We start from the raw sequence: 25,952 nt of genomic DNA on the forward strand, positions 1-25,952 counted from the left end.
GGTGCTGAAGGTCCCCGGTTTGATCTCTGTGTGGTGGGAGGAAGACAGGCAGGCCAGTTGCCTCTGTGCCCAGCCCCCAGAGTGGCAAACTGCAGCTGCTCACTGCACCTAGAGGTTCTGACCTCTGACCCCACTGCCCAGGAGACCCCATGCTTCAGAGAGGGTGGGGGGCCCAGTGGGGTTAGCGAGATGCCCCCTCTGCACGATCCCCCTCTAGCATGCTGGGCACCATGGGTGCTACAGGGTCCCTGGGTCCCCTGATTACGTCCAGGCTACCCCTGCCCTCCGCAGCCTGGGGAGCGGGCAGGGCTGGACGTGGGCCAGAGGGGGAAACACCAGAAGGCACAGGCCTCAGCTCACACAGGGAGCCCCAAACAGAGCTGGGGAGAGCCCAGGAGTCCTGACTGCTAGTCCTCCCCATTCTAACCACTAGACTCCACTCCCAAAGCTGGGATTAGAACCCAGGAGTCCTGGCCCCCAGCCCCACTCCACTGGACCACACAACCCCCTGCTCTGACCACTGAAGCCCGCCAGACTCTCTCTAAGTGAGAGGTGGGGCTGGGCCCTTCTCCTGTCACTTTCCCAGCATGCCTCAGCGGGTGGGGAGACCCCCCTAAACGCCTGCCGGGGGGGGGGCTCTGTATTCAGGCCGCTCCCCCGAAGGGAGCAGGATGGCGGGACTTGGGCCGTGGACATGTCCCTGGCCTCTCGTGCCTGACCCCATGCGCCAGCTGCAGAGCAGGGCTCCCCCTTCACCAGCGCCCCACACGCTGCCCGTCACGTACTTTGTCCTCCCCGTAGAGTGTCAGGCTGCACCCCAGAGCCGCCAGCCTGGGCCCCTCCCCGCTGAAGGGCTCCAAGCCAGCAGGTGCCCTTGGGGCTCGGGGATGGGTCCGCCCCAGAGAAGCAGCGGGTAGTTTTCCACGCCAGCCAGGGCAGATCCACTAGAGACCACGATCCACGATCCACTGGAGACCAGCTTCTTCTGTTCCCCCAGCCCCCTAGAGCAACGGCTGAGGGGGGGCACCCAGCCATCCATGGGGAGCGGCTCCATCTGCCCCCCCCACTCCATTTCCCAGGGCAGGGCTGCCTGCACAGCAGGCTCCGCCCAGGCCGGGGGTAATGCCCCTCAGCCCCCTGGGAGGGACTGGGGCAAAGGAACACGCACAGAACAGGGGAGAGCAGCGTCCCAGTGAGGGGAATAGAACCCAGGCATCCTGGCCCTTGGTCCCCCCACACATCCCCTGATCTAGCAGCCGGACACACACACACACCCCGCTCCCAGAGAAGGGTGGGGAATGGGCAAGGAGCTGCGTGTCCCCCCCCCGGATGCCCATGCCGGGGTCACGGTGCCAGGGATCCAGGGCTGGGAAGGGTCGCCAGGTGCAGGAGCCCCGGCTGGTGGTGTGGGGCAGTGGGGGGAGCCAGGGGGAGAGGGGCCAGGCTGCCACCCGGCCCCAAGCGCCTTACCTGCGGGTGAGGGTCCCACGTGTCACCTGCTGCCTAGCACGCTGCTCCGCGCCGAGGAGCCAGCTGCCCCCGCCAGCCGCTGGGCCTCATGGCCCCGTCGCTTGCCCCACCATAGCTCCGGGGTGCCGCTGCCCCACGCTGCCCCACGGCACGCCGGGCGCTCCACACCGGCGGGCGCTGGGCAGAGACAGGCTCACGCCGGGCACCAGCTGCTGCGGCTGCTCAGAGGCTCAGCGTTAACCCTGTGAGGCCCGGGCGGGTGGGCGGCCGGCTAATGCCCTTCCTGCAGGCTCATAATTGGATTCGGCTTCGCCCGACACTAATGGATTGATCCCTTTTCCGTCATGTGCCGGCCTTCAGCTCCACTGGGGCCACGGCACGACACCCAGCTGCCTTGCTGCAGGGCCGGGAGCTTGGCGGGACCAAGAGGCAGTGGGGTCTAGTGATGAGAGCAGGGGGCTGGGAGCCAGGACTCCTGGGTTCTATCTTCAGCGGGGGAGTGGGGTCTAGTGGTTAAAGTTGGGGGGCTGGGAGTCGGGGCTTCTGGATTCTGTCTCCAGCTCTGGGAGGAGAGGGGACGGGGGTCTAGTAGTTAGATCAGGGGGCTGGGAGTCAGGACTCCTGGGTTCTATCCCCAGCTCTGGGAGGGAAGGGGGGTCTAGTAATTAGAGATGGGGGGCTGGGAGCCAGGACTCCTGGGTTCTATTCCAGGCTCCTCCACCGACATCCACAGGCAAATCTCTCCCTGCCCCGCATGCCTCAGGCGCCCTCTGTAAACTGGGGGTGATGAAATGTCCCGCCCCCAGAGAGGGACTTCGGGCTTCATTCAGGATGGTGACGCGCTTTGGGATCTTCCCCTGGAAGATGGTACAAGTCGGGCCGAGGGTTACTGGGGCGGCCCCAGATGTGATTTTGCTCCTGCTTCTTAAAGCTTGAAACTTCCACTCCACCACTGAGAGAGACACAGAAGGAAAGAACTAGCAATGGTTTGTGTAGGTCCTACCAAAACCCCACCCAGGAGCTCCCCCTCCTGGCTTCACAAGGGTGCTGGTGTGGCAGATGCTGCTCCACGGGTGCCGCTGCAGAGCCGGGGCCGCCCCGCGAGCCATGAGCCCCGCGGAGTCCCGGCGGGTTTACTCCTCCTTGCCCGCTGCGGGGGGACCTGCGCAGAGCCTGGCCCCTTCAAGGAGCCGTTCCCGGGGCGCAGGGTGCCCTGAGACCCACAGGTCTGGGGGACAATAACTTCTGCAAAAGGTGGCCTAGCCCTGCCCCCACAAAGGATCTCAGGAAACCTCAGTGGGAACCGCATGGTGTTTCTCTCCCCACCCCCACTGGTAGTTCTGGGGGCGGGGGATGGGGCCCGGGGCCCGTGCTGTGTTTGCAAATGCCCGGTTTTACTCAAATCTTCTTCCACGTTTCCTGCTGCTGCTCGAAATGCCGGCAACAACCCCAATCCCCTGGGGCTGCCCTGCCTGGTGTCTTCTGGGCCGCTCCCACCCTGGGCATAGCTCAGCGTTCACCCCCGCTGGGCCCCCTGGGGCAAAGGGCGACAGGTGGTCCCCGCAGGGGGGACTCCAGGCTGGGATGCAACCCCAACGCCCCAAATCTACTGCTTGGCTTCATCTGCCTTGTCCTTAGCTGGCCCACCAACACCTTTCATGGCCACCTGCTGCGGGCCCCCAAAGGCCAGTGAGTCCCGGTGGCCAAGGAGCCTCCTGCAGTAGCCACGGGCCATTCTGGAGCCCCAGCAAATTCTGCTATGGTCAGGGCAAGTTTTGAAGCAAAGCCCCGTCAATCGGGCTCCCCGAGTGGCCATGCTCAGAGGGGGGCCCTGCTGTCTGGGCATCCACAGGCACAAGAAAACCTGCCCCCAGGAGCGGGTGCACTCCCCCAGGGTTGCCCCCTCTGTACCCACTGGACCCGAGCCCTGGATCACCGGAGCTGGGGTTGGGGGGAGAGCGGCGCAGGCCCATAAGAAGACACTTGGCGCAGGCACTGGGAGTCCCCACCTGGGGCCACGGGGCAGCCCGGGCTGGGTGAGCCTAGAGAGACCCAGGGTGGGTCCGTGTCCAGCCACCTCAGGAGATATTCCTGGGGGAGCAGGGCAGGGGGGCGCATGCCCCGGCAGTGGGACTAGACCCACACGGGGGCTACATGTGCCGAGCTGGGAGCGATTCTACGCAGCAGCTGCTTCGGGCGGGCTCCTCCCACAGCCAGAGACGTAGTCGGCAGGAGACAGACAAACCGGCTTCAACTTCCCTTGGCCTCCCCGGGGGTGAGGTTCAGCTCTTCCGTCCCCCTGCAGCCTGCGGGGGCCGGGCCTGCTCCCTCCTCCCACGCCTGGACCTAGCCCATGGGGTTGGAGCAGCCAGAGTCAAGTGAGAAAAACAAGAGCCGTGCACGACAAGCTCCACCTGCGCAGGCCTGCAGGAGCACGGGCAGCTCGGCCTGGTCTGGGATCCCTGCCCCAAGCTCCCCGGCAGGACAGAGCCATGCTACGGCCGCCAGACGCCAGGGCACGCCATGCTCAGGGGCACCAGGCCCTTCGCAGACGCTCGTGCAGGAGGATGGCCCCCTGGCGGGACCGTTCCTGCAGTCCCCCGGGCAATACCCTCGCCCGGCCGCGGGGCCCTCTGCGTCGCCCTCAGTGCCCGCTCCTGCAGCCCCCCGGGCAGTACCCTCGCCCGGCCGTGGGGCCCTCTGCGTCGCCCTCAGAGCCCGCCCCTGCAGCCCCCCGGGCAGTACCCTCGCCCGGCCCCAGGGCCCTCTGCGTCGCCCTCAGCGCCCTCTCCTGCAGCCCCCCGGGCAATACCCTCGCCCGGCCGCGGGGCCCTCTGCATCGCCCTCAGCGCCCTCTCCTGCAGCCCCCCAGGCAGTACCCTCGCCCGGCCGCGGGGCCCTCTGCGTCGCCCTCAGCACCCTCTCCTGCAGCCCCCCGGGCAGTACCCTCGCCCGGCCGTGGGGCCCTCTGCGTCGCCCTCAGCGCCCTCTCCTGCAGCCCCCCAGGGCAATACCCTCGCCCGGCCGTGGGGCCATCTGCATCACCCTCAGCTCCACGCTGCGATGCAGGGAGCACCCACAAACCAACCCCCACAGCTCCACGCCACGGCAGCTTAACGAGGCCGAGGAGGGGGGAGGAGAAACGTGGGTGGAGTTACAGCAGGGATGAGTTTGGCCCGATGAGCCCAGAGCTTCGGGAAGTTGGCCCGGGGGGGGGCCCTGGCACTGCAGCTGGTCTGTGTCTGGGCCGGTTTGACTGTATAGGCTGTGGGTCCCATTCAGTACCTGCCCCCGATGCCGAGGGGGGGGTCCCCTGGGGAGGGTCAGCACGGGAGGTGCTGGACTGGTGCCAGTTACAGTGCCCAGTGGGGCCGGCACAGGGGACGAGCCCAACGCTGAATAATCCCCAAGCTCCCGCCGGGGCACCGCCAGCCGTGGGTACCTCCTGGCACTCCGGGGGAGCGGCACCCGTCAGGCCCAGACAGTTTTGGGGCATCTCAGGTCTGAATCTCCTGCCAGGCGCCCAGAGCAGTTACCCTGTAGCAAAGCAGAGCTGTCTCCAGGGTCCCGGGTGCGAGTGCCCCCCAGCCCGGCTGATCCGGGGGGCCGGGCTCCGCTGACGGCACAAACAGAGGTGTGTCCCGTTCCCAGAGTCTTTGACTTTTCCCACCCCCTGGGATGCTCGGTCAGCCCGTTGGGCTGGCTGTCTCGCCCTGCTGCTACTGGACCCCTCACCGTGGTACCTGGCCTCTTATCCCACCTCCTGCCAGACGGGCTCTTAGGGGCAGGGGAGCTCCCAATGGGGCGGGGGGTGACGGGGACACTTTGGAACTCCTGCCCCCTCGGCTGGGCCCCACCATCCAGCCCCTCCCCCTGACTCCAGGCCCCTTGACCCTGGGCGGGGGGGGGCGGGTGGAGGCGGGGGGGTCCTGCAGCGGGTGAAGAGCGGCATTAGTAGCTGTGTCCATTCTGACCAGCCCTGATCTCTCGCTAATGAGCTTTGAGGACAAAGAGGATTAGGGCTCCAGCAGCTGGAGGGCCGGCGGGGTGGGACACGTCCCCGGGATAAAGGGGGCCAGCGGGGGGTTAGTGGGCGAGCCCGGCGGGGAGGTGAGCAGCTGAACGCTCGCCTGGCTCCTGCATGGCCGGTGGAGGGGGGACGAAGCCAGGTCTCGAACCGGCCCCGGGGGACAGAGCCTGGCAGGGGTCCACAGGGCGTGGGGGGCTCGTGGCGGGAGTTGCAGCATCTGGACACAGAGGGGTGACCCCGCACAGACCGAAGGGGGCTCTGCTACCGGCCGCACTGGGGTGCACCCCGCGGGGAGAGCAGATCCCAGCAGACACCCCTCCACTGGGGCCCTCAGCCCTTCCCCCACTCCATCCTCCCTGCCCTTGGACCAGCTGCGCCCCCGTCTCCTCCGGACCCCTCCTTCCAGCCTGCTTCGCCCACGGCGGTGCCCGGCGCCCGCCTTCCCCTGTCCCTGCTGTGTCGGCCCTGCGACCTGGGGTGAGTGGGAGCTGGAGGTGGGCGTGAGTTCGCTGGCCCCGTCTTTGCCCGACAGCGACCGATCCGTGGGCGAACTGAGCTCACAACAGCCAGTCAGCAACACCCCTGAGCCCCCGGCCATGCCGGTGTGCCCCTGAGCCCCCTCTCCCTTGAGCTGCAGGAGAATCTCCGCTAGCAGGATGGGGCCTATGACACGCAGCCACAGGGATCTGTATCCGACCAGCACAGGGCTGCCAGCTGCCCCAGATGGTCCCCCGAATGGATCCCTTGGGGATGCCAGCCTGCCCCTGATTCCCGGGACGTTCCCTGGTCCCGCAGAGATGGGGACACGCTCTGTGTAACTGCTGGGCACAGAGGGTGCGCCAAGCAGGGGTGTGGGGCTCTTCTGCTGCTAAGCTGCCCCCTGCCCCTGCCCCCTGAAGGGGGAGAGAAAATTCCCCAGTGGGTAGCGAGAGGTCCTGATTGTCATCTCCCAGCCCCCGCCACGCCCCATGCACTGCGATCCCAGCCCCCACAACGGCCCCAGCCCCACACAGGGTGATCCCAGCCCCCACCACATCCCACGCATGGTGATCCCAGCCCCCATGACGGCCCCAGCCCCACGCAGGGCGATCCCAGCCCCCACGACAGCCCCAGCCCCATGGAGGGCGATCCCAGCCCCCACGATGGCCCCAGCCCCACGGAGGGCGATCCCAGCCCCCACGACAGCCCCAGCCCCACGGAGGGCGATCCCAGCCCCCACGATGGCCCCAGCCCCACGGAGGGCGATCCCAGCCCCCACGATGGCCCCAGCCCAATGCAGGGTGATCCCAGTCCCCGCCACGCCCCTGGCCCCATGCACATCGACCCCAGCCCCCACCATGTCCCAGCCCCACGCACGGCTATCCCAGCCCCTGCCACACCCCTGGCCCCACGAACGGTGATCCCAGCACTTCCACACCCCCAACCCCACGCATGGCAATCCCAGCCCCCGCCATGTCCTGAGCCCTAAACACGCGATCCCAGCCCCGCCACACCCCACACACAGCGTTCCCAGGCCCCAGAGGAAGAGCAGCATGATCCCAACTCCGATTCTCCTCCCCCGTGTGATGAAGTGGGGGAGTTTCTTGTTTTTCCTTCTTTCCTATGGGGGATTTTCTTGGTTTTCCTATGGTTTGCATGCAGAGGGGGTGGGACTCAGTTTCCCTAGGTGCTACGGGTTTAACGAGGTGATGGGAGAGGGAGTTTGTTGTTACAGAGGACCTGTGAGGGAACTTGGGACCCCAGCCACTGGCTGGAGAATGGAGACCCCAGAACTGGTGACCTGGTGACCTGGAGCCCAGCTCAGGAGTCCCAGCCGGGTCTGGCCAGTGGGAGGACAATGGGCTGCGAAGAGAGGAGGGGGGCCCAGGCGACCCTGTTTACCTGGCAGAATACAATGGACAGAGGCGGGGCTTGGGGCCGTGAGCTCAGATGCCCAGCTGGGAAGCAGGGGGGCTCTGGGCTGGAGGGAGGGAGCAGGCAGAGCCCACCTGGATGCAGGGGAGACTTGGATGTGCTGTGCTGGGGGAGGCCAGGCCTGAGGCCCTGAGAGTTTCCCGTGCTGTGTTCAACGCTCAATAAACCCTCCTGTTTTACACTGGCTGAGGGTCACTCCGGGCTAGAGAACAGGGGGGTGGAGGCCCCGGGGGTCCAGAGCAAGTGGACTCTCTGAGGGGGCCCACAGCAGGAAACAGGTGTGCTAAGGCTCAGGGATGTGCGGCTCCAGGAGGTGGAGGGGCTTAACCCCCGAGAGAGAGTGGACCCCCGGGAGAAGGGCTGTCTCACTGAAAGGGGCACCCCCTGTGACGGTGCTTCCTGTGGGAGCCAGCGGAGGTCGCTCAATCAGGGTGAACTGGAAACAGAACGGGGCAGACAAACCCCAAACGCTGGGGGATATTCCAATACTTAGAGTTACCAAACCAGCTTCTTTCGCACCTCACTGGTTACTCAGAAGTCCAAACAAGGCAGTTCCCTTCAAGTGCCCAGCCTCCGGCCTCCCTCCAGACACACGTCAGATATGATGACGGTTACTGGAAATCTGATTTCATCATATAAAAGAAAAGGTCCTTCCAACCCCAAAGGAGCAAGCCCCAGACCCAGGTCAAATAATAACGTAGATCTTACCCCAAATTCACGCTTACAGCCAATTCTTACTAACTCAACTAACATTTATTAAAAAAGAAAAGAGAGCGTGTTGGTTAAAAGCTCAAGATACATAAATACTTGAGTTCAATTCTTGAGGTCCAGATACATAGCAGAGATGAGCTCGTAGTTGCCAAAAGTCCTTTTAGAAATAGTCCAGAGGTTATAGCCCAATGTCCATATTCAGGGTGACTCCAGTCAGTGACTGGGGATCTCCATCCTTATGGCTCAGGGTTTCCCCCTCTTGAACCCAAAGCAGATCTAAGATGAAGAAGGATCCTGTCCCAGGGTTTTTATACATTTCCTGCAACCATTTGGCCTGAGAAAACAATACGCTTAACTTTCCTTCTCCCAAACATCCTGGCAATTAGCACAGGGTCATTTATCCATTAAACCGTTCAGACACAGGCTATCCCAACCTTCAAAGAGACATACAGACAACAATCGTCTTTCACTCAAGTGTCTTCCTAAATGTTAATATTCCTTTTTTGATCTTTGAATCAAAGCCATAGCAATAGACAAGACTCGTTTGCTGACATCACAAGACCTGAGCCAACATCTCCCCTTCTACCGCTAACAATGCCAGCTGCATTTCACAGCTCGGTTCATGTCCAGATCTCCCTAACCAGTCTTTAAAGTTCGGCCCTGGGCCCGGTCAGTCTGTGAGTTAATTAACTCTTTCTGGCCCTGTCACCTTTCAATGAGATATAATAATTTTATTAAGATGATGTTGAAGTAAAAAGAAAACGGTACAGAGTTTAAGCATAGAAGTTTCTGGTTATCAGGGAATAAGGTACAGATTATCAAGGGGTGCGAAATTCGGTTTAGGAGCGGGTGGCGTTCTTACACTCATAACGTCACACCCCCCAGAGACCCCATGGGGCCAAGAGTGGGCACAATCTGTGAGTCCATGACACCCCTCACCACACGCAGCCATTCAGGCCTGGGCAGAGTGGGGGGGACCCTGAGTCCTGTCTGTGCCCATGTGCCAAGCTCATGGCACGACTCTGTGCGAGGCGGTCAGCTCAGAAGGCTTCTATGACACCACGCCGGGTGCTTTCCGGCCTGTCATTGAAGGGGTCCCAACGGGTTACCCTGGCCTCAGTGCAACATGGACTCCTTGCCAGGCTGCCTGCGGGGCACCGCGTGGATACAGCACGCAGGGCCAGAGCTGAGCGGGCCAGCAGTGGGCTGGGCTGGGCAAACAGCTAAACAGAGAGCTGAGAATTGAGGGATATGGGCTTGCACGAGAGCCAAGCCGCCGGCTCCGTCTCAGCTCTCCGCTCCACCGCCAAGCCAGGTCCGGCAGTCAGGGCACCTCGACAGCCCATCGTCCGAGGTCTGATGGTTTCTCAGGAGTCACCGAAGTTGCCAGGTGGCTCGACACCATGCTGAGCACAGCTGCAGAGGGGAGACCACCCTCCAGAGCAAATCGGCTCCCACAACGGGCCTCAGTTTCCCCCGAGACCTTTCAGAGGTTTGTGGATACCGGCGGCATCACTCACGTCACAGCCAGCACCCTGTTCCCCCCAGTAAGGGTGAAGCAGAACATGCGGAAAAGTCAATCAAACCCCTTCAGATTCTCCTCTGGCCCCCCTGGCCCGGAGCCGTCCCACCTGCCAGGAGACATTGGATCCAGGTCTGTTGCTGGGAGGGGAGTCCAGGCCCACTACCCAGCTAGACCCTGGGGGACCTGACTGCCCGAGATTATAGCAGAAGGAAGATCAACATAAAACCCATCAGAAGAGGTGCCATAGGGCGGGGGATCCCGAATCACATCTGGGGGCAAGATTCTCAAGAAAGGTGGACAAAGCAGGGGTGTGCCGGGACCCCTCGATCCTGCTGTTAGGGGGCCAGTGGGATCGACCCATCAGAACAGGTCCTATCTTGTAGCAAATACACCCTGATTGCTACCCCAGACTGACTCTGTGAGCAAGCCCCGGCCTGTTTCCTTCAGACCCCACCAGGAGATACCCAGCCAGAGCCAGGTGCCGCCTGCATTCCCGGAGGGTTATGTCAGAGGCGAGAGGTTCAGGCAAGCCCCCCGCCCTCCGTAGGGCAGCTTGGCCTTGTTTCACACCTGCTGAAGGCTGTGGCTTCGTGCAGAGTTCGGGTCGAGGTCTCAGTCCTGGGGCCTTCGGTGGGAAGGGTTAGTGCGGCCGCTCGGGGGCGTAATCAAGCCAGGCGGGAAGGGTTAGAGTGGCAGGGACACCTGGGTTCGGGTTCGGGCTCGGGGAGGGGCGTAGAGTGGGTTGGGGATGTGGGGCATTTATATCCAGCTCTGGGCGGGAATTGGGGTCTAGTGGCTAGAGCAGAGGTGCTGACCCTGATACATTCTCCCAATGTCCTGCCACCGTTAATAATTTACACCTTATTTCCTGTCTGAATTTGCCTAGCTTCAGCGTCCAGCCATGGGATTGCCTTAGACCTTCCTCTGTTAGGCTGCAGAGCCCATTCATAGATACTCACAGACTGGGGTCAAGCCACCCTGGCCCTTCTCTTGGTTCAGCTAACAAGATATGGAGCTGCCTGTCCTGTAGCGAGGCCCCAAGAGCTCCAACCGCTTTGCAAAGCTTCATTCATCATCCCAGCTCCGCTGGGCAGCAGCCAAGGATTGCTGCCAACTGGCTGGTGTACATGTGCCCTACTGCCCTCGAGTGGCTGCAATCAGAACAGCTCAGCTGTGTCCCAAGCCCTATACTGCTCATGGAGATTCTCCTTTAGCTCAGTAGCAGGGGCTCTGGAACGGGAGAACACCAAGCTCTACCCCCCACTGTCCTCATGCAGCTCTGCGAGGCCCAGCTGGGCAGCACAGTGACCACCATCGCTTTGTTACAGCATTGCTAGCCCCATTGTATAGGTGGGGAAACTGAGTCACAGACCAGCTTGGCACCTGCCCTCCAGCCCCCTGTTCTCACCATGGGACCAGAGTGTCTTTTGCACTGCTGGAGTGACTTTTGAGGGCTGGGGTGGAGCACGGGGGGAGGGGTATTAGCCACAGAAAACTCAACATTGGGGTGCAGTGACTACTGACCACCCCTCAATCTGTATCTCTATGCCTTGGCTATTTCACTCAAGTGTCTTCCCACACTACCAGAGGCTCGTTCACCTGCATGTCTACCAATGTGATCTATGCCATCATGTGCCAGCAATGCCCCTCTGCCATGTACATTGGTCAAACTGGACAGTCTCTACGTAAAAGAATAAATGGACACAAATCAGACGTCAAGAATTGTAACATTCAAAAACCAGTCGGAGAACACTTCAGTCTCCCTGGTCACTCGATTACAGACCTCAAAGTGGCAATTCTTCAACAAAAAAACTTCAAAAACAGACTCCGACGAGAGACTACTGAATTGGAATTAATTTGCAAACTGGATACAATTAACTTAGGCTTGAATAGAGACTGGGAGTGGATGGGTCATTACACAAAGTAAAACTATTTCCCCATGTTTATTCCCCCCCCCCCCACTGTTCCTCACACGTTCTTGTCAACTGCTGGAAATGGCCCACCTTGATTATCGCTACAAAAGGTCCCCCACCCCCACCCCCCTCTCCTGCTGGTAATAGCTCACCTGACCTGATCACTCTCGTTACAGTCTGTATGGTAACACCCATTGTTTCATGTTCTCTGTGTATATATATATCTTCCTCTTGTATTTTCCACTGAATGCATCCTATGAAGTGGGTTTTAGCCCACGAAAGCTTATGCTCAAATAAATGTGTTAGTCTCTAAGGTGCCACAAGTCCTCCTGTTCTTTTTGCGGATACAGACGAACACGGCTGCTACCCTGAAACCTATTCCTAAATGTTAATACTCCTGTTTTGATCTTTGACTCAAAGCCATAGTATAGACAAGACTCGTTTGCTGACATCCCAAGCCCTGAGCACACAGCTCCCCTTCTCTCTCTCACAATGCCCGGCATGTCACAGCGCTGTTCATTTCCAGATCTGCCAAGCCCGTCAGGTCAGGCTGGAGGTAATTAACTCTTTCGGGCCCTGTCACCTTTCAATGGGATATTAATAATTTTATTAAGATGATGTTGAAGTAAAAAGAAAATGGTACAGAGTTTAAGCATAGAAGTTTCTGGTTATCAGGGAATAAAGTACAGACTATCAAGGGGTGCGAAATTTGGTGTAGGAGCGGGTGGCGTAAGGGATAAATCATCTGCAATCTGCCCGATTGGGGGTAAAAGTTTAGCGGGTCAAAGTACAGACATTGAGCTATGGGGTGTGTTGTCCATATCATGGCTATGTTCAGGTGTGGAGTATAATGAGTGGATACGATGAGGAGGATGGATCTACCCTCATTTGGTGGGATTTAATCTTCCGTGAGTTTATGGTTCCAGTTCACACGGTCCAATGGGAAAAGTCTCTCGGTCCCTTTCCCGTAGTGGATGCAGGATGTCGTACGGGCGCATAGTACCCTCAGGACCTCACACGGGGCACGGAGGGCAAAGGTTGTTGACTCTCTGCAGAGACCCAGGTGTGACTGACACCACCTGCCTGGGCCCTGGGCCCCGTGGAGAGTCCGAGAAGACAATGGCCACTCCAAGGGAACATTTGGCCCCTGGCAACTAACGCCCGTGGAGCCCTTCCCCCCCCCAACAGGAAGCCAGCGGGGTGCGACCAGCTGGGGACCAAGGGGCTGGAAGGAGGAGACGCTCCTGGCCTGGGACTAAGGCGGGCTCAGGGGGCTCGGGGCCGAGCCAGGGGGCAACTGCCCGTTCTCTGGGCTAACCAAGGGCTTTCCAGGCGGTGTCCAGACATCTAATAACCCGACTGCCTGTCCCCGCTGGCTGAGTCCCGGCAGGCGCGAAGGGGGCGGGGGTGTCCTCCCCGGGTGTCCAAGCCAGGTGGACCCGCTGCAGGGAGCTCCCGGCGGACGCAGGGGGGCTGGGGGCCCCGAGGATGGGACCCAGGAGGCGGTGAAGCCAGGGGAGCGTGTGCCCCTGCGGGGACTGGCGACTGAAGGGGTCCGGGGCCTGTCCCAGAGCACCGGGCTGGGGATCCCTGACACCCCATCTCACACCCAGAACCGAAGCAGGGAAGCGAGGGGTCAGATTTTCAAAAGAGCCGGCGCTTGGCCGCAGGGTTCTGGACCCTGCCCGGGCAGGCTCGGGCCCTCAGCCCGGGGCTCGGCCGAGTCGGAGCCCGGTGCGGTGCCGCGTTCCGGGCCCAGCTGTCCCCGGCCCCCTCTGGGGGCGAGACACCCCCTTTGCCCAGCTCTGAGCGGGTCCCTTCCGCGCTGCCTCTCGCCCGGCTCCGCTCCGGGTTTTCGCTCCGGCCCCCAGAGGGTCCCGGCGCCGGCCCCCTTCCCCGCAAGGGGGTCCCGCCGCTGCATTGCACCGAGGGGCGCACGGAGTCCGGAGCGCGCCCGGCTGCTGCTCCCCCCGCCGCCGCCCCATCAGCTCCGCTCCCCCGCGGGCCGCCCCGGCTGTGCCCCCAGAGGGGACGGGCGCGGTCCCGGGCACCTCCGGCTCCGGGCCAAGGCAGAGCCCGGCTGCGCTGCGGGGTGTGGCGCGGGGCCCCCCATCCCCGTGCGCCCTGCGCCTTGTCCGGTGCTGCTGCCTGGCTCTGCCCCGGGGGCTCCCCGAGCTAAACTGTACAGGGCGGGACCCCCGGCCCCGATCCGGCCGCCCTTCTCCCCGCGCTCCGTGCGCCTGGCCCCGGGCGCTCGGCCCATGGCGCGGCTGCCCCTGGCCCTTTGGCTCGGGCTGGCGGCGCTCTCCCTGCAGGCCCCGCCGGGCGGCGAGCCGGGCCCCGAGCTGCCCCCGCTCCACTACGGCGACAACGGTGAGTGAGCCCCGCTCCGACGGCCGGGCCGAGGGGACCCACGTGCCCCGCCCGGCTCCGCGCAGATTCCTTCCCGGCGTCGGGAATCCCCTGCCCCGCGGCGGCCCCAGCCCTGGCCCCGCTGGCGAGGCGCGGAGCCCCCCTGCTCCATGGGGGCCCCCGGGGCTCGGGCTTCCGCTGCTGGAGCGGGCCCGGGGCCAGGCACAGCCTGGGTTGCTGGACTTGCCCGGAGGGTTCTCGGTCTGGGGGGCCCAGGGCTGGCCTTGGGGGCACCTAGGGGGGTTCCCTGTTGGAGGGCCTGGGGCTGGCACTGGAATGGAGTTTGCACTGGCCCAGGAGGGGATGAGCCACCCCTGGGCTCTGCGTGTTTCCTTGGGGCGCCCGGCAGCACTTTGGGCCTAGTCACGGTTCTTCTTCCCCTTGGGGTCAGGCTGGCCCCCTTCATTCCCCCCCGCTCCACGTGCTGGTTTGGCGTGGGGAAGGGGCAGGGAGAGCGTGACATGAACCAGGGCCGAGAGCCCCAGGGCCTGCGGCCTGGCCTGGGCTGGATTCCCAGGTGATGATTCTCCTGGGGCCTGTTCACTCCAGAGGGCCTGCAGGCTGGGACCCCGGCGTCCGGGTGCCCCCGGCAATATGTGGCTGAGAATGCGGGCACTCTCTGCAGCTGGGCTTCCCACGCCCTCCCGGGGCCATCTCCAGATGTTCCTAACTCTGGGATCTCACCAGATGTGGGGTCACTAAAGATACAAGGGGCAAACCCAGCTGTGGTGGGAGTGATAGCGTCGGTGTCTCCGACACCGGGATCCGGCTGGCCCGTTCCCTTTATCGTACTAAAGGAGGCCTGTCTCTCTGGCCCCCGTGTTGATCTGGGTCAGTTTCAGCCAGTTTCTTAAGGACTCTTCATTCCAGCCCAACAGGGAGGTGATCCCCACCCCATCCTGCCCTGCAACCCAACATAGCCCATTTCCCATCCTGGGGAACCACACAACGGATAAGGGGAAACCGAGGCACACTCAGGCATCGTAAAAATATTCCAGAAAATTCCCACTGTATCACGTCTCTTCCCACTGGAGCAGGGTCACTTTAACCAGTGGCCTGGGGAAGTTCGGCCCCACCACTGCCCCAGCGTCTCTCCCGGCCCCAGGGGTCTCACAGCACCTGGCCCACCAGGTCCAGCCTCTTCCGTGGCACATGAGGAGCTGCCATGTGGCCCTGCCCTCCCAGACCCTTTGGCTGGGGTCCTGCTACTGCCTCGTCCCCCTCGTCTGCAGGGAGCGAGGAGGGCCATGAATCCACCTTCCTCCGAGTCTCCACCCCACCAATGTCTCCCCATTAACCTTCTGCTCCCTCTGGGGGTCAGATGGGTCTCAGCCCAGGCGAGTCCAAGAGGACATGGGTACTGATACCGGGAGTGGGAGCCCGTCTGTCCCCACCCCCTGTGCCCCCAAGGCTGGGTGGATGCTTCCCTCCAAAGGATCAGCCCTAGCTGGACACCCCTCTGCCCTGGGCAAACCCTGCGCCATCCAGCCTGGGGCAGCCTGCCCGCTGATGGCCTGATTCCCTACAAGTGTTGCACCCCCAGTCCTGGCGATCCCGCGGTGGGGGTCTGCCTGGCCGGCTGCTCACCCCACTTTGGGTTTACCCGAGTCCCACTCCTGGGGCCCCTCCGCTGGTTCCTGGGCCCAGCACCCGGCTTGGTGTGCCTGGTACTGCCTAGGGAAGGCAGAGAGAGACAGGGGCAGAAACTGGGGGGTTTCCAAGAGTCTGTATGAAGTTGGGGCGCGGCCCCCACCCTGTGGCGCCGGGACATGCCCTTTTTGGGGGAACGCCCCCAAACCAGTAGACGCGCCCCCTGCTGGCTCATATGCTCTGGCAGAACCAGGAGTGTTGCATGCAGGAGGAAACGCTCCCTGCAGGCATCGCAGCGCCCCCTACAGACGGGCTGCACCGCGGCGCCCATCCACGCCGCCCTGCTCTGCCTGCTCGTTGGCGCTGGTTGGTAACCGCCCGGGGTGGGGTGCGGGCGTCGTGTGTGTCACAGCCCCTCCCCTCTGGGGTTCGGTATCAGCCCGCGTGGGAGCCAGGAGGGTGCCATGGGGAGCCCCACAGGAAACCGAAATGAGGGGGGCTATCAGGAGGGGAATCCCCCCGCCAGCTCCATCCAGGCGGGCGTGGGGCAGAGCCCCCGCCCGGCGTATCAGGGAACGCTGCCGGCCTGCCGTGGGCCGCACTGCCCATGGGCCTGTGGCAGCAGCCCGGGCAGAGCCGAGGGCACCAAAGGCGATGAAGCTGTGCCAGCTGCCCCATCAGCCAGGGCTTGGGGTGCAGCCCGCGGGGCTGCAGCTCCCTGCTTGCAAAGCCTGGGCGGGCTCGGCCCGGTCTCCCCGCACTGCCAGAGCAGGACGGAGCCGCCCGGAGCCGGGGACCGCTCCCTGCCCCGTGGGGCCGCGTGGCGGAGGGGAGCTGGTGGCAGCCGTCTGGGGCATGTGAGCAGTGAGGCCTCGGCGCTGGGGACCTCGTGTGGCTGACACTGTCGCTGGCTCGGCACCGGGGGGAAGGCGACTGGGACCGAGCTGGGGAGGGGGCCATGTGGCTAACGTGGCTGGGCAGCAGGGGGCTGCAGGCCGGAGGCCAGGCTGAGAGAGGTTGGGGTGCGGGGACCCCCTGTATGAGGAGCAGGAGACCAGGCCTGGCGCCTGGGGGCTGCACTCGAGAGGGGCTGAACGGCTGCATGGCTCAGGCTGCCCATAGCCACTACCCGGTCTCTAGAGCCGCAGGGCTGGCAGGAGGAGATGGACGTGCTGCGGGGGATCCTGCTGCTGGCGCCCTGGGGCAGGGACCCCACTGGGCTGGGGGGGCTGAGTGAATCCCAGTGAGATCCAAGGTCTCTCTCTCTCTGCCTCTCCTCCCCTTGCCCCCTAGGCAGCCCCCCCGATTCCCTCTGCCCCCCTCCACCTTCTTCAGCAGGGCTCCCACGCACCAGGCTCCTGCCGGCCGCATGTGAACACAGCCCCTGGCTGGGCCGTGGGCCAGTGCCTGGCGCGGCATCCCCAGCACGGCTGCACAGAGCTGTCAGGGACAGCCGGGGAGAATCCTCAGGCGACCCCCCGGCTAGCCACCCCCCAGCCCATGACGGTCTCTGCCCAGGGGCACCAGCGCCAGGATCCACCCCCCAGCCCAGTGGGATCTGTGCCCGAGCGCGTCAGTGACAGGATCCAGCCCCCCAGCCCAGGGGGTTCTGTGCTCAGGGGCACCAGCACCAGGATCCAGATCCCCAGGCTTTTAGAGCTGCAGGTTCCAGACCCCCCCAAGTCCCGCACTGGGGTGAGGGGATGGGGCAGGGGGGTGGCTCTTCCTTCCCATTTCTTCCACTTCTCGGCTCCCACTGGGTCTCTGTGCATAGGGCCAGTGGCCCATGGCTGGCTGGGGGCAAGTTTTGTGAGGGTCCCCAGCTTCCCTTTGCTCAGGGTCAGGATCGGGCCCCTTGGGGTTCGGCATCGGTCCAGCCAGCATGAAAGTGCGGGGTGCCCCCGGGGTGCCCACCATCGGACTCAGCATGAAAGTGGGGACCGGGGGGCTCCCAGCAGAGATCCCCGTGTCCCGCCTGGGATGACGGCTCTGCAGACTGAGCCGGAGCGGGGGAGAACCCGGGGGGCGGGAGAGATGCGCATTGCTAAATCCCCCCCCACCCCTGCTTGCTTCGCAGTCATTGACCTGCTGGAGGCGCTGAACGTCACCCGCTCCGTCCAGGGCGTCAGCAGGGCCCCGGGCCCCGAGCCGGGCGCGCCGGCCTGGAAGTTCCGCCGGCGGGTGCCCCACCTGACGCTGCCCTGGGACTACGCCGTCTACCTGCTGGCCAGCTCGCAGGGCGCCCTGGGCTTCCACTTCGTGGCCAGGCAGAGCCAGGGCTCGACGGGCACGCTCATCTCCCTGGTGTCGCCGGCTGCCGCTGCGCGGGACGGGCGCCCGCTGCTGCAGCTGGCGTCCAGCACCCGCGCCAACCAGCTGCGCCTGGACTGCCGTGCCGGGCCCAGCATGGAGCCCGCCTCGCTGCTCTTCCCCGGAGGCAGCCCCTTCGCCCGGGGCCGCTGGGCCCGGCTGGCCCTCGACCTGCAGCCCCACCGCCTGGCGCTCTTCGTGGACTGCCGCCCGGCCGTGCTCCTGGAGAGGGGCGGCCCGCGGGACGCGCTCAGCCTGCTGCTGCCCCTCGACCTGCAGATCACCTTCGCCAGCCTGCCCGGGGACCCCGCCAGCAAGTTCCTGGTGAGCCCTGCGCCCACAGGCAGTTGCCCCTGCCCGCCCCGGCTCCGGCACCCGGGCAGCCCTCCGTGGGGCTCTGCCAGTGTCCTCCCTGAGCTAGGGCCTAGCAGCAGCGGGAGGGTCCCGTCCCCCACACTGACTTCTCCCCCCTAAGCTCAGGACTGTCTCCCTTCCCAGCTCTGCCGGTGCCCCTCGCTCCCGACCTGCAGCCCGCTGCCATCCCGGCCCTGGGTGTCCCCCATACACAGCTCTGCCAGGGCCCCTCACTCCCGAACCGCAGCCCCCTTCCATCCCAGCCCTGGGTGTCCCCCATACAGAGCTCTGCCAGGGCCCCTCACTCCCGAACCGCAGCCCACTGCCATCCCAGCCCTGGGTGCCCCCCATACACAGCTGTGCCGGTGCCCTCAGTGCCGACCCGCAGCCCCCTGCTATCCCCACCCTGGGCTTCCACCCCACAGCCCTGCCGGTGTCCCTCCCTCCCGACCCGCAGCCCCCTGCTCCCCCAGCTCTGGGCACCCCACACAGCAGTCCAGAGACACACGTGCACACCCCAGTTTCGTGGGTGCAGTGACGTTTGGCAGGGGGCAGAACCTGCTCTCGCCCCTGGTGCTGGCGGGCGACCCGGAGCCTGACGGGCTTCGCTCTCGCTGCAGGGTTATTGGCAGACGGCTGAGATCTCCCCCAGCGGATTCCCGCGCCGGCCGTGGCACTGCGAGAACCTGGCAGGTAGGAGCCGGCCAAGGCCGTGGGGCTGGGATGGGGCTGGGATGGGGAGTGCATCTCCAGACCACCCCGCACATCCAGCTCCACCCCGGGCTGGGTGGGGTCCCACAAGGGAGAGATCTGCATAAATCAGCATTGCCCCTGCTTAGCAGAGTGCCAGGCACCGCAGAATCCTGCTTCCCCCTCCTCCCCCCGTGGGGCGCTTGGCAGGTCTTGGGGGGGACACGTGGGGAAGCTGAGAATGGGGGGCGATTAGGGTGAGGAAGGGGACTTACCCCTGGGTTGGGACAGAGCCGGGCAGACCAGGCCCTCCCCTCTGGGGATCTGGGATCGGCCGGTCACCGGGGCTGGGGCCTGGCCATGTGATGGCCCCCCAAGCCCTTCCCCGGGGGACTGGCTGCTCCGGGCCCTTGGACCCCTCCCCCCCACTCTAACCACTAGAGCCCACTCCCCTCTCAGAGCTGGGGATAGAACCCAGAAATCCTGGCTCCCAGCCCCCCTGCTCTAACCACTAGACCCCACTCCGCTCCCAGAGCTGGGATAGATCCAGGTCTCTGTTCTCAGCGTTGCAGCTGCAGTCAGTCCTGGCCCTGTCCCCCGGCCTGTCCTCCTCCCACCAACCCCCTCCCTGGGCTCCTCTCCTCTCCCGCCCCCCGTCTCTCCTCACTGGCCTCAATTCTGGCCCTGGCAGCCATAACAACAGCTGCCCCGCGGCTGCCCCCGGCCTCATCCGCTAACGAGCAGGGCCTCAGGCGGCCTCCGGCGCTAATTGCTGGGGCTGGCTCCGCTCCACCGCCCCCATTGAGGCCTGGGGGATGGGCCCTCAGCTGCGCCGGGTGCAGGCTCCCGGCCACCGCATGTGGGCTAACCCCCCTCCCGAGCGCTCCCCCCACCGGCGCCCCCCTCCCTGGGCAGTCAGTCTGGGATGGAATCGGGCCCCCAGCCGTAGATGCAGGCTTGAGGCCAGCCCCCAGGAGCCGGGGGACAAGGAGGATCTGGGGACATACAGCGGGTGGGGAGCGGAGAGTTCGGGGCCTGGCTGGATGTGGGACAGACGGGCAGGGCCCAGCTCTGAACGCTGCCCCTCAGGCACTGCCCACGTGCTCAAGTCCCCGGGCCAGGCAGCCGCGTAGTGCTCCAGGCGCTGGGGGACCCTGGGTAGCCCCCCATCCTCCCCTGCCCCCTCTGATCTGCAGCACATCCCCCCCCCCCCCATATGAGCCCAGCAAGCTGCAGAGACCAGCCTGGAACCAGCTGCCGGCCGGGCACATGGGGCCAAGCTGTGCTCGCCACGGCCGGTGCCAGTTCGGGGCTGGCCAGCCGGCTGCCCTTGGCACTGGGTGCTGGGCCCACCCTCGGCTCGGCTGGCTGGCGCTGGGTGCAGGGTGGGATTCGGTGCCCCAGGTTGATGGGCGTGAGTGTGCATAACATGTGTGAGCTGAGCATGGATGGGGTGTATCGGGGGGAGGGGCCCCCATGTATCAACCCCCCCCCGCAGCATGGCGGTGAGGTGGGCTTGGCCGGCTGAGGTCTCTGGGGAAGGTCTCTGTACCGTCTCCCGGCCTGTCCCCGCTGCAGTCACCAAAGGCCCGTGGATGTTGCCCGCCCTGGCCAGGGCTTTGCCCAGCTTCCTGGCAGGTGCAGGTTCAGGTCCTGGCTCCCAGACAACAGGCCTCCTTTGGAAGGGGAATCCCCACTATTAGCAGTCTTGAGCCCATGACACACATCAAGGCAGCTCTGCATCCGTCCAGCAGAGGGCGGTGCTGTGCACCAGCCATCTAACTGGCACCCTGGCGGCTGCTGGGAACTGGCTTTGAGATGTCGGGGGGGGCGAGTAGGGGAGGGGTTCCCCAGGGGAGCAGCAAGGGCTGGGGTACATGGAATTCCCATTTATCCCTTCCCCCCTCCCCACTGCTCCAGGTACCCCCAGGATCCCAGGGGCTGGAGTCATTGGGCCCCAGAGCGGGTGCCGGGGGTGCACAGGCCATCAGCGGAGCCAGGGGAGAAGTGGCACCAGTTGAGGGGTGGTTTGCAGAGTTCCCTGGGACTCAGGCTTCCCCCCAGCAAACCCCTTGTATCCACCCCCCAGGCATCCATGGGTAGCACAGGATCCCCGTTCCCATGGGGATGGGCGCGTGCCAGCCCTGGCGGGATTGGAACCAGCGCTGCGGCACCATCTCCCCCGTTCACGCCCTGCCTGCGGTGTGTTGCAGACCCCTTCCCCGTGCCGTACACCCTGGCGGAGGAGGGGTACCTGGCCGAGCCCCCCTTTGATCAAGGATCCCCCCTAGCCCCGGAGCCGCCGGCCCTCGCCGACATCCGCAACTACCAGCAGCAGCCCGGCGAGCCTGAGTTCCCCCCGGGGCTGGCGCGGCCCCACCCGGACGCCCTGGAGGACAGAATGCAGCAGCTGGAGGAGCTGGTGGATGGATTCGGGGCCATGCTGGACATGGTCAAAGCGCAGGTAGGACCCGGGGACGCGGCCCAGCGGGAGGCAAAGCTCCGGGGAAAAGGCGCTCCGGAGAGCGGGCAGTTCCTCTGAGACAATAGGAAAGGGGCCACTGCAGACTGCCCCCGTGGGAAGGAGCCGGGCCGGGGAGCTGCTAACGGCCGGCACCAGGAAGGCTGGCGGGTTTCACCCACGGTTTGTTTCACTAAGGCAGTAAATGGTGAGCGGATACTTCACACGGGTCATATGAACCACCGGGGCAAGGAACGCCGGCCCCGACAGGCCAGGCCCAGGGGAAAGCTCGTCTAGAGAGGTGAGATGTGTTCAAGTCGGCAGGGCCTGATGAAATTCACCCTCCGATGCTTAACGAACTAGCTGAAGCCATCCCAGACCCGGTAGTGATTATCTTTGAGACCTGGCCGCCGGGTGAGGGCCCAGAGGGCGAGAGAGGGGCAGACGCGGCACCTGTCTTGAGAAAGGGGATCAAACAGGACTTGGGGGATTAGAGACCCCTCAGCCTGGAAGCTAGGGAAGGATCGGCGTGTGAGCACGTAGGGGAGAGCAGGGACAGCCAGCATGGATTGCCTCGACCAAAGCATGCCAAAGCAACCTAATTGCCTTCTGGGACGGGGTTGCTGGCCAAGTGGGTGCGATTGGGGGGTGGGGGAGAAGCTGTAGGTGTGATGTAGCTTGATTTTTAATAAGGCTTTGGACACGGTCCCGTGTGACATTTCCTCGAGAGATGTGGTCGCGATGAAATTACTATAAGATGGGCGTGAAACTCATTGAAAGGCGGTTCTCCGAGAGTCGTTACCCGGGTTCACTGGCCAGCGGGAGGCCGTATCTGGTGGGGTCCCGCAGGGGTCAGGGCTGAGTCCGGGACGAGTCAATACGTGGATTACTGACTTGGTTCCTGGAGTGGAGAATACGCTGCTAAAGGTTGCAGGTGACACCCGGCTGGGGGGGTTGCCAGCCCTTGGCGGGGCAGGGTTAGAATTCAGCGTGAGCTGGGCAAATGGGGGAATTGGTCTGAATTCAACACGCTGAGATTCAATACAGACGGAGGCAGGAGAAATAAAAGGCAAAGCTGCAAACCGGGGAGCGGCCGGCGAGGGGGTGGCGCTGGTGAAAAGGAGCTGGGGGCTACAGCAGATTGGACATTGAGTGTGGGTCAGCAGTGTCTGGCAGGTGTGAACAAGGCTACGCTCCTTCTGGGGCACGTTTAGAAAACCTGACCTTGGAGGAGAGGTTAAGAAACGGGACCTGCTTAGTTTTGAGAGAAGGCGACTGAGGGGGACCCTGAGAACAGTCTTCACATCTCACGGGTTGTTCTCCAGAGGGCGGGGATCTGGTTTTCTCCACAGAAGGCAGGACAGGCAGGAATGGGCATAATCCGCAGCAGGGCCCGTTTTGGTTGGATAGGAGGGGAAACGTTATTGCTCTCAGGGTCCTTCAGCTCTGGACCAGGCTTCCGGGGGATCATGGGATCCCTGACACTGAGGGGCCTGGCCGGGCTGGTCCAGGTCCATATGGTCCTGCCTCAGCACAGGGGTCTGTACGTGACGTCTCAAGGTCCCTTCCAGCCCTGATTCTATGAGACTCAGCCCCCTTCTGGCTCCCAGTCAGGAATAGTCCTGGCTCCCAGCCCCCTGCTCTGACCACTGGACCTCACTCCCCTCCCAGAGCCAGGGATAGAACCCAGGAGTCCTGCCCCACCTCTCACCCACTAGACACCACTGCCCTCCCAGAGCTGGGGTAGAACCCAGGAGTCCTGCCTCCCTGCCCCCCTGCTCTAACCGCTGGACCCCACTGCCCGCCCAGAGATGGGATAGAACCCAGGAGTCCTGGCTCCCAGGACCCCCCTGACTAGACCCCCAGCGCATGCTCATGGCTCGCTCGCTGTCTCCTGCAGAACTCGGAGCTGCTGGCCCGCGTGAAGTCCCTGGAGCGCTGCGAGTGCCGGAGGCCGGCGTGCGTGTGGGAGGGGACGCGGCACGAGGACGGAGCCACCTGGGACAAGGACGCCTGCACCGCCTGCATCTGCCTGCAGGGGGAGGTGCGGTGCTCGGCGCGCCAGGACCGGCCCCAGTGCCTCGGTGAGCAGGGGCCCGGGGCCCTGGCTCCTGTAGGGGGCGCTGTGCCATTCAGCCATCACGGCCATGCCTAGGGCTGGCCTGGCTGCCGGTGCTCCGGGGGCATCATGCCCAGCCTGCCCTGTGCTGCGTGGGGCAGGGCTGGGTGCGGCTATGCCATGAGCTGAGCTCTCACCGCAGCGCCTGGCTGGCACCGATCTTTGCCCCTCTGCCGCCGTCGGGGCAGCTCAGCCATCCGCGGCTCTCATCCCTCTGCCTGAGCGACTGCCGCGAGGGTAACAGCTCTAGTACTGCTGGTGGGGGGAGTTCCCCCTTCAGCTCCAGCGGGCGCGGGGCTGCCCGGGGCAGGTCACACAGGGAGATGGGCGCTGGGGCTGCCCGGGGCGGGGCACACGGGGAGGAGGGCGCGGGGCTGCCCGGGGCGGGGCACACGGGGAGGAGGGCGCGGGGCTGCCCGGGGCGGGGCACACGGGGAGGAGGGCGCGGGGCTGCCCGGGGCGGGGCACACGGGGAGGAGGGCGCGGGGCTGCCCGGGGCGGGGCACACGGGGAGGTGGCCGGGCCCGCCCGGGGCGGGGCACACGGGGAGGTGGCCGGGCCCAGAGCTCTGACCCAATGCCGCAGGGAGGGGCACTGGGCTGGCCCGTGGGTGCTGCCATGTCCCTGTGGGTGGTGTGAACGGTCTGGTTTTGTTTTAGAGCCCTGTGCCCCCAGCCTGTGTTCAAACGGGGGCTGTGCCAGGCCTTGAGCACTGAGCCCTCTGGATTCCTCTGCCAGTGTCTGGACCAAGGGCACTTCACCCGCACGTACCCCCCAGCGGGCCCACAGCCTGTGGGCGTGTCCTGAGAGCTCCCAGGCGTCGCCCTGCTCTGGGCTCCCAGCAGCTTGCCCCGTGCCTCACCCCTCCCGGCCCACGCTGCCCCCTGCCAGCCTGGAACCAGACGGCGTTTGGGGAGGGTGAGCTCGCCTCGGCCGTGCCGCTGGATGGGAATGAGGGTCGTGTGCGTGCTTACGTGTCTTCTCTTGGCATCCTGCGGGCCAGTTCCCTGCTCCCGGGCGCAGGGCTGGGGGTGCACTCCTACCGCCCCAGGCAGGGGGCCCTGACGTGGGGGTGGGGAGGTTTGGGGCAGTGGGTTTCAGCCAGGGCAGCGCGGTGCAGTCGGCAGAGGGAGCAGCCGTGGCTGGGGCCTGCGCATCTCCCGACTCTGGCTCCGTGCCCCCCCCGGCTGCCCTGTTCACCCACCACCTCCAGCAGCCCCAGGGCGTCTCCAACACCAGCAGGCGCCCGGCGGGTCAGAAGAGCTGTGGGGCAGTGTCCCGGCGTCCCCGGGCGATGCTCTGGGACTGCTCCCGACAAAGCCAGGCAGGACTCTGGGGGAGCCTCCTCTCCGGGAGCAGCCTGTCTGCAGGACACACAGCTCACCCGGCTTCCACCTTCCGGGGTCTGACCTCGGAGCATTCAGCCTCCTCTGCCCCTCCGTGCGCTTCCCACAGCCAGTCCCCCAGGCGGGGTCCTGGGGGGGGCCAGAGGGTCCTGCACCCCGACTCCACAGTCAGATGGGACTCTCAGCCAGCCAGTAACACAGAAGGTTTATTTGACGACAGGAACGTGGTCTAAAGCAGAGCTTGTAGGTACAGAGAACAGGACCCCTCAGCTGGGTCCATTTTGGGGGGCAGTGAGCCAGACAACCCCGTCTGCACTTCACTCCTTGTCCCCAGCCAACCCCAAACTGAAAACTCCCTCCAGCCCCTCCTCCTCTGGGCTTTGTCCCTTTCCAGGGCCAGGAGGGCACCTGATTCCTTTGTTCTCCAACCCTTTAGCTCTCACCTGGCAGGGGGGAAGGGCCCAGGCCATCAGTTGCCAGGAAACAGGGTGTCGGCCATTCTCTGTGTCCAGACCCTTGCACACACCTGCCCTCTAGGGCTCTGCAACGATCCTACACCCTTACCCCACCACCTAGATGCTTAAAAACTGCATAGGGGAAACTGAGGCATCCCCACAATATTCAGAGGAAACATTAAGAACAGTCCCGCTTCATCACAGGGGGATGCAGAGGGCTGCTGTGCCCACAGGCTGGAGGTCACGGTTTGAACCCTGCCCCGGTGAGCCCAGCTGGGCTGGTGGAGCTCCTGGGGACTACAGGTCCCAGCATGCATTGGTGCCCCATGCCCTGAGCATGGATCTGCTAGCACACCGGTGCATGCAGGGAGCTGGAGTCTCCCTTGGCTGCAGCTCGGCACCTGCCCCGCCCATTCCTCTGGCCGGCTGTGGGGTGGAGCCCTTGCAGGGCTCTGGGCAGGGGCGGGGATCTCCCACCTACCATGCTAATGCTCTGCCCGTGTCCCTCCCAGGCTGCAGCTACGCGGGGCAGCTCTACAGCAACGGGGACGCCTTCGCCAGGGACGCCTGCACCACCTGCCGCTGCCAGGTGAGCGCCCGCAGCCCTGCCAGGCCCCCAGACATGGGCACTGGAGGGGCTGGGCAAACGGAC

At 64.5% G+C, this 25,952-nt stretch overlaps 1 protein-coding gene across 6 annotated transcripts in view; it reads left to right on the plus strand.

The window, feature by feature from the left end:
* Window positions 1-13,461: 13,461 nt before the first annotated feature.
* LOC102941808 (kielin cysteine rich BMP regulator) overlaps window positions 13,462-25,952 on the plus strand; it is a 47,282-nt gene continuing 34,791 nt past the window's right edge. For 5 of the 6 annotated variants that reach the window (XM_043521336.1, XM_043521338.1, XM_043521347.1 and 2 more), the window contains exons 1-6: window positions 13,462-13,936; window positions 17,643-18,199; window positions 18,850-18,922; window positions 21,133-21,383; window positions 23,281-23,464; window positions 25,813-25,889. In XM_043521336.1, the coding sequence (XP_043377271.1) occupies window positions 13,825-13,936; window positions 17,643-18,199; window positions 18,850-18,922; window positions 21,133-21,383; window positions 23,281-23,464; window positions 25,813-25,889 (1,254 nt within the window). In that variant the 5' untranslated portion in view covers window positions 13,462-13,824. The remainder of the gene's footprint in view (window positions 13,937-17,642; window positions 18,200-18,849; window positions 18,923-21,132; window positions 21,384-23,280; window positions 23,465-25,812; window positions 25,890-25,952) is intronic. The other variant, XM_043521341.1, reaches the window with a different exon arrangement.

Source organism: Chelonia mydas, chromosome 1 (genome assembly GCF_015237465.2).
Source record: "Chelonia mydas isolate rCheMyd1 chromosome 1, rCheMyd1.pri.v2, whole genome shotgun sequence".
Lineage (NCBI taxonomy): Eukaryota > Metazoa > Chordata > Testudines > Cheloniidae > Chelonia > Chelonia mydas.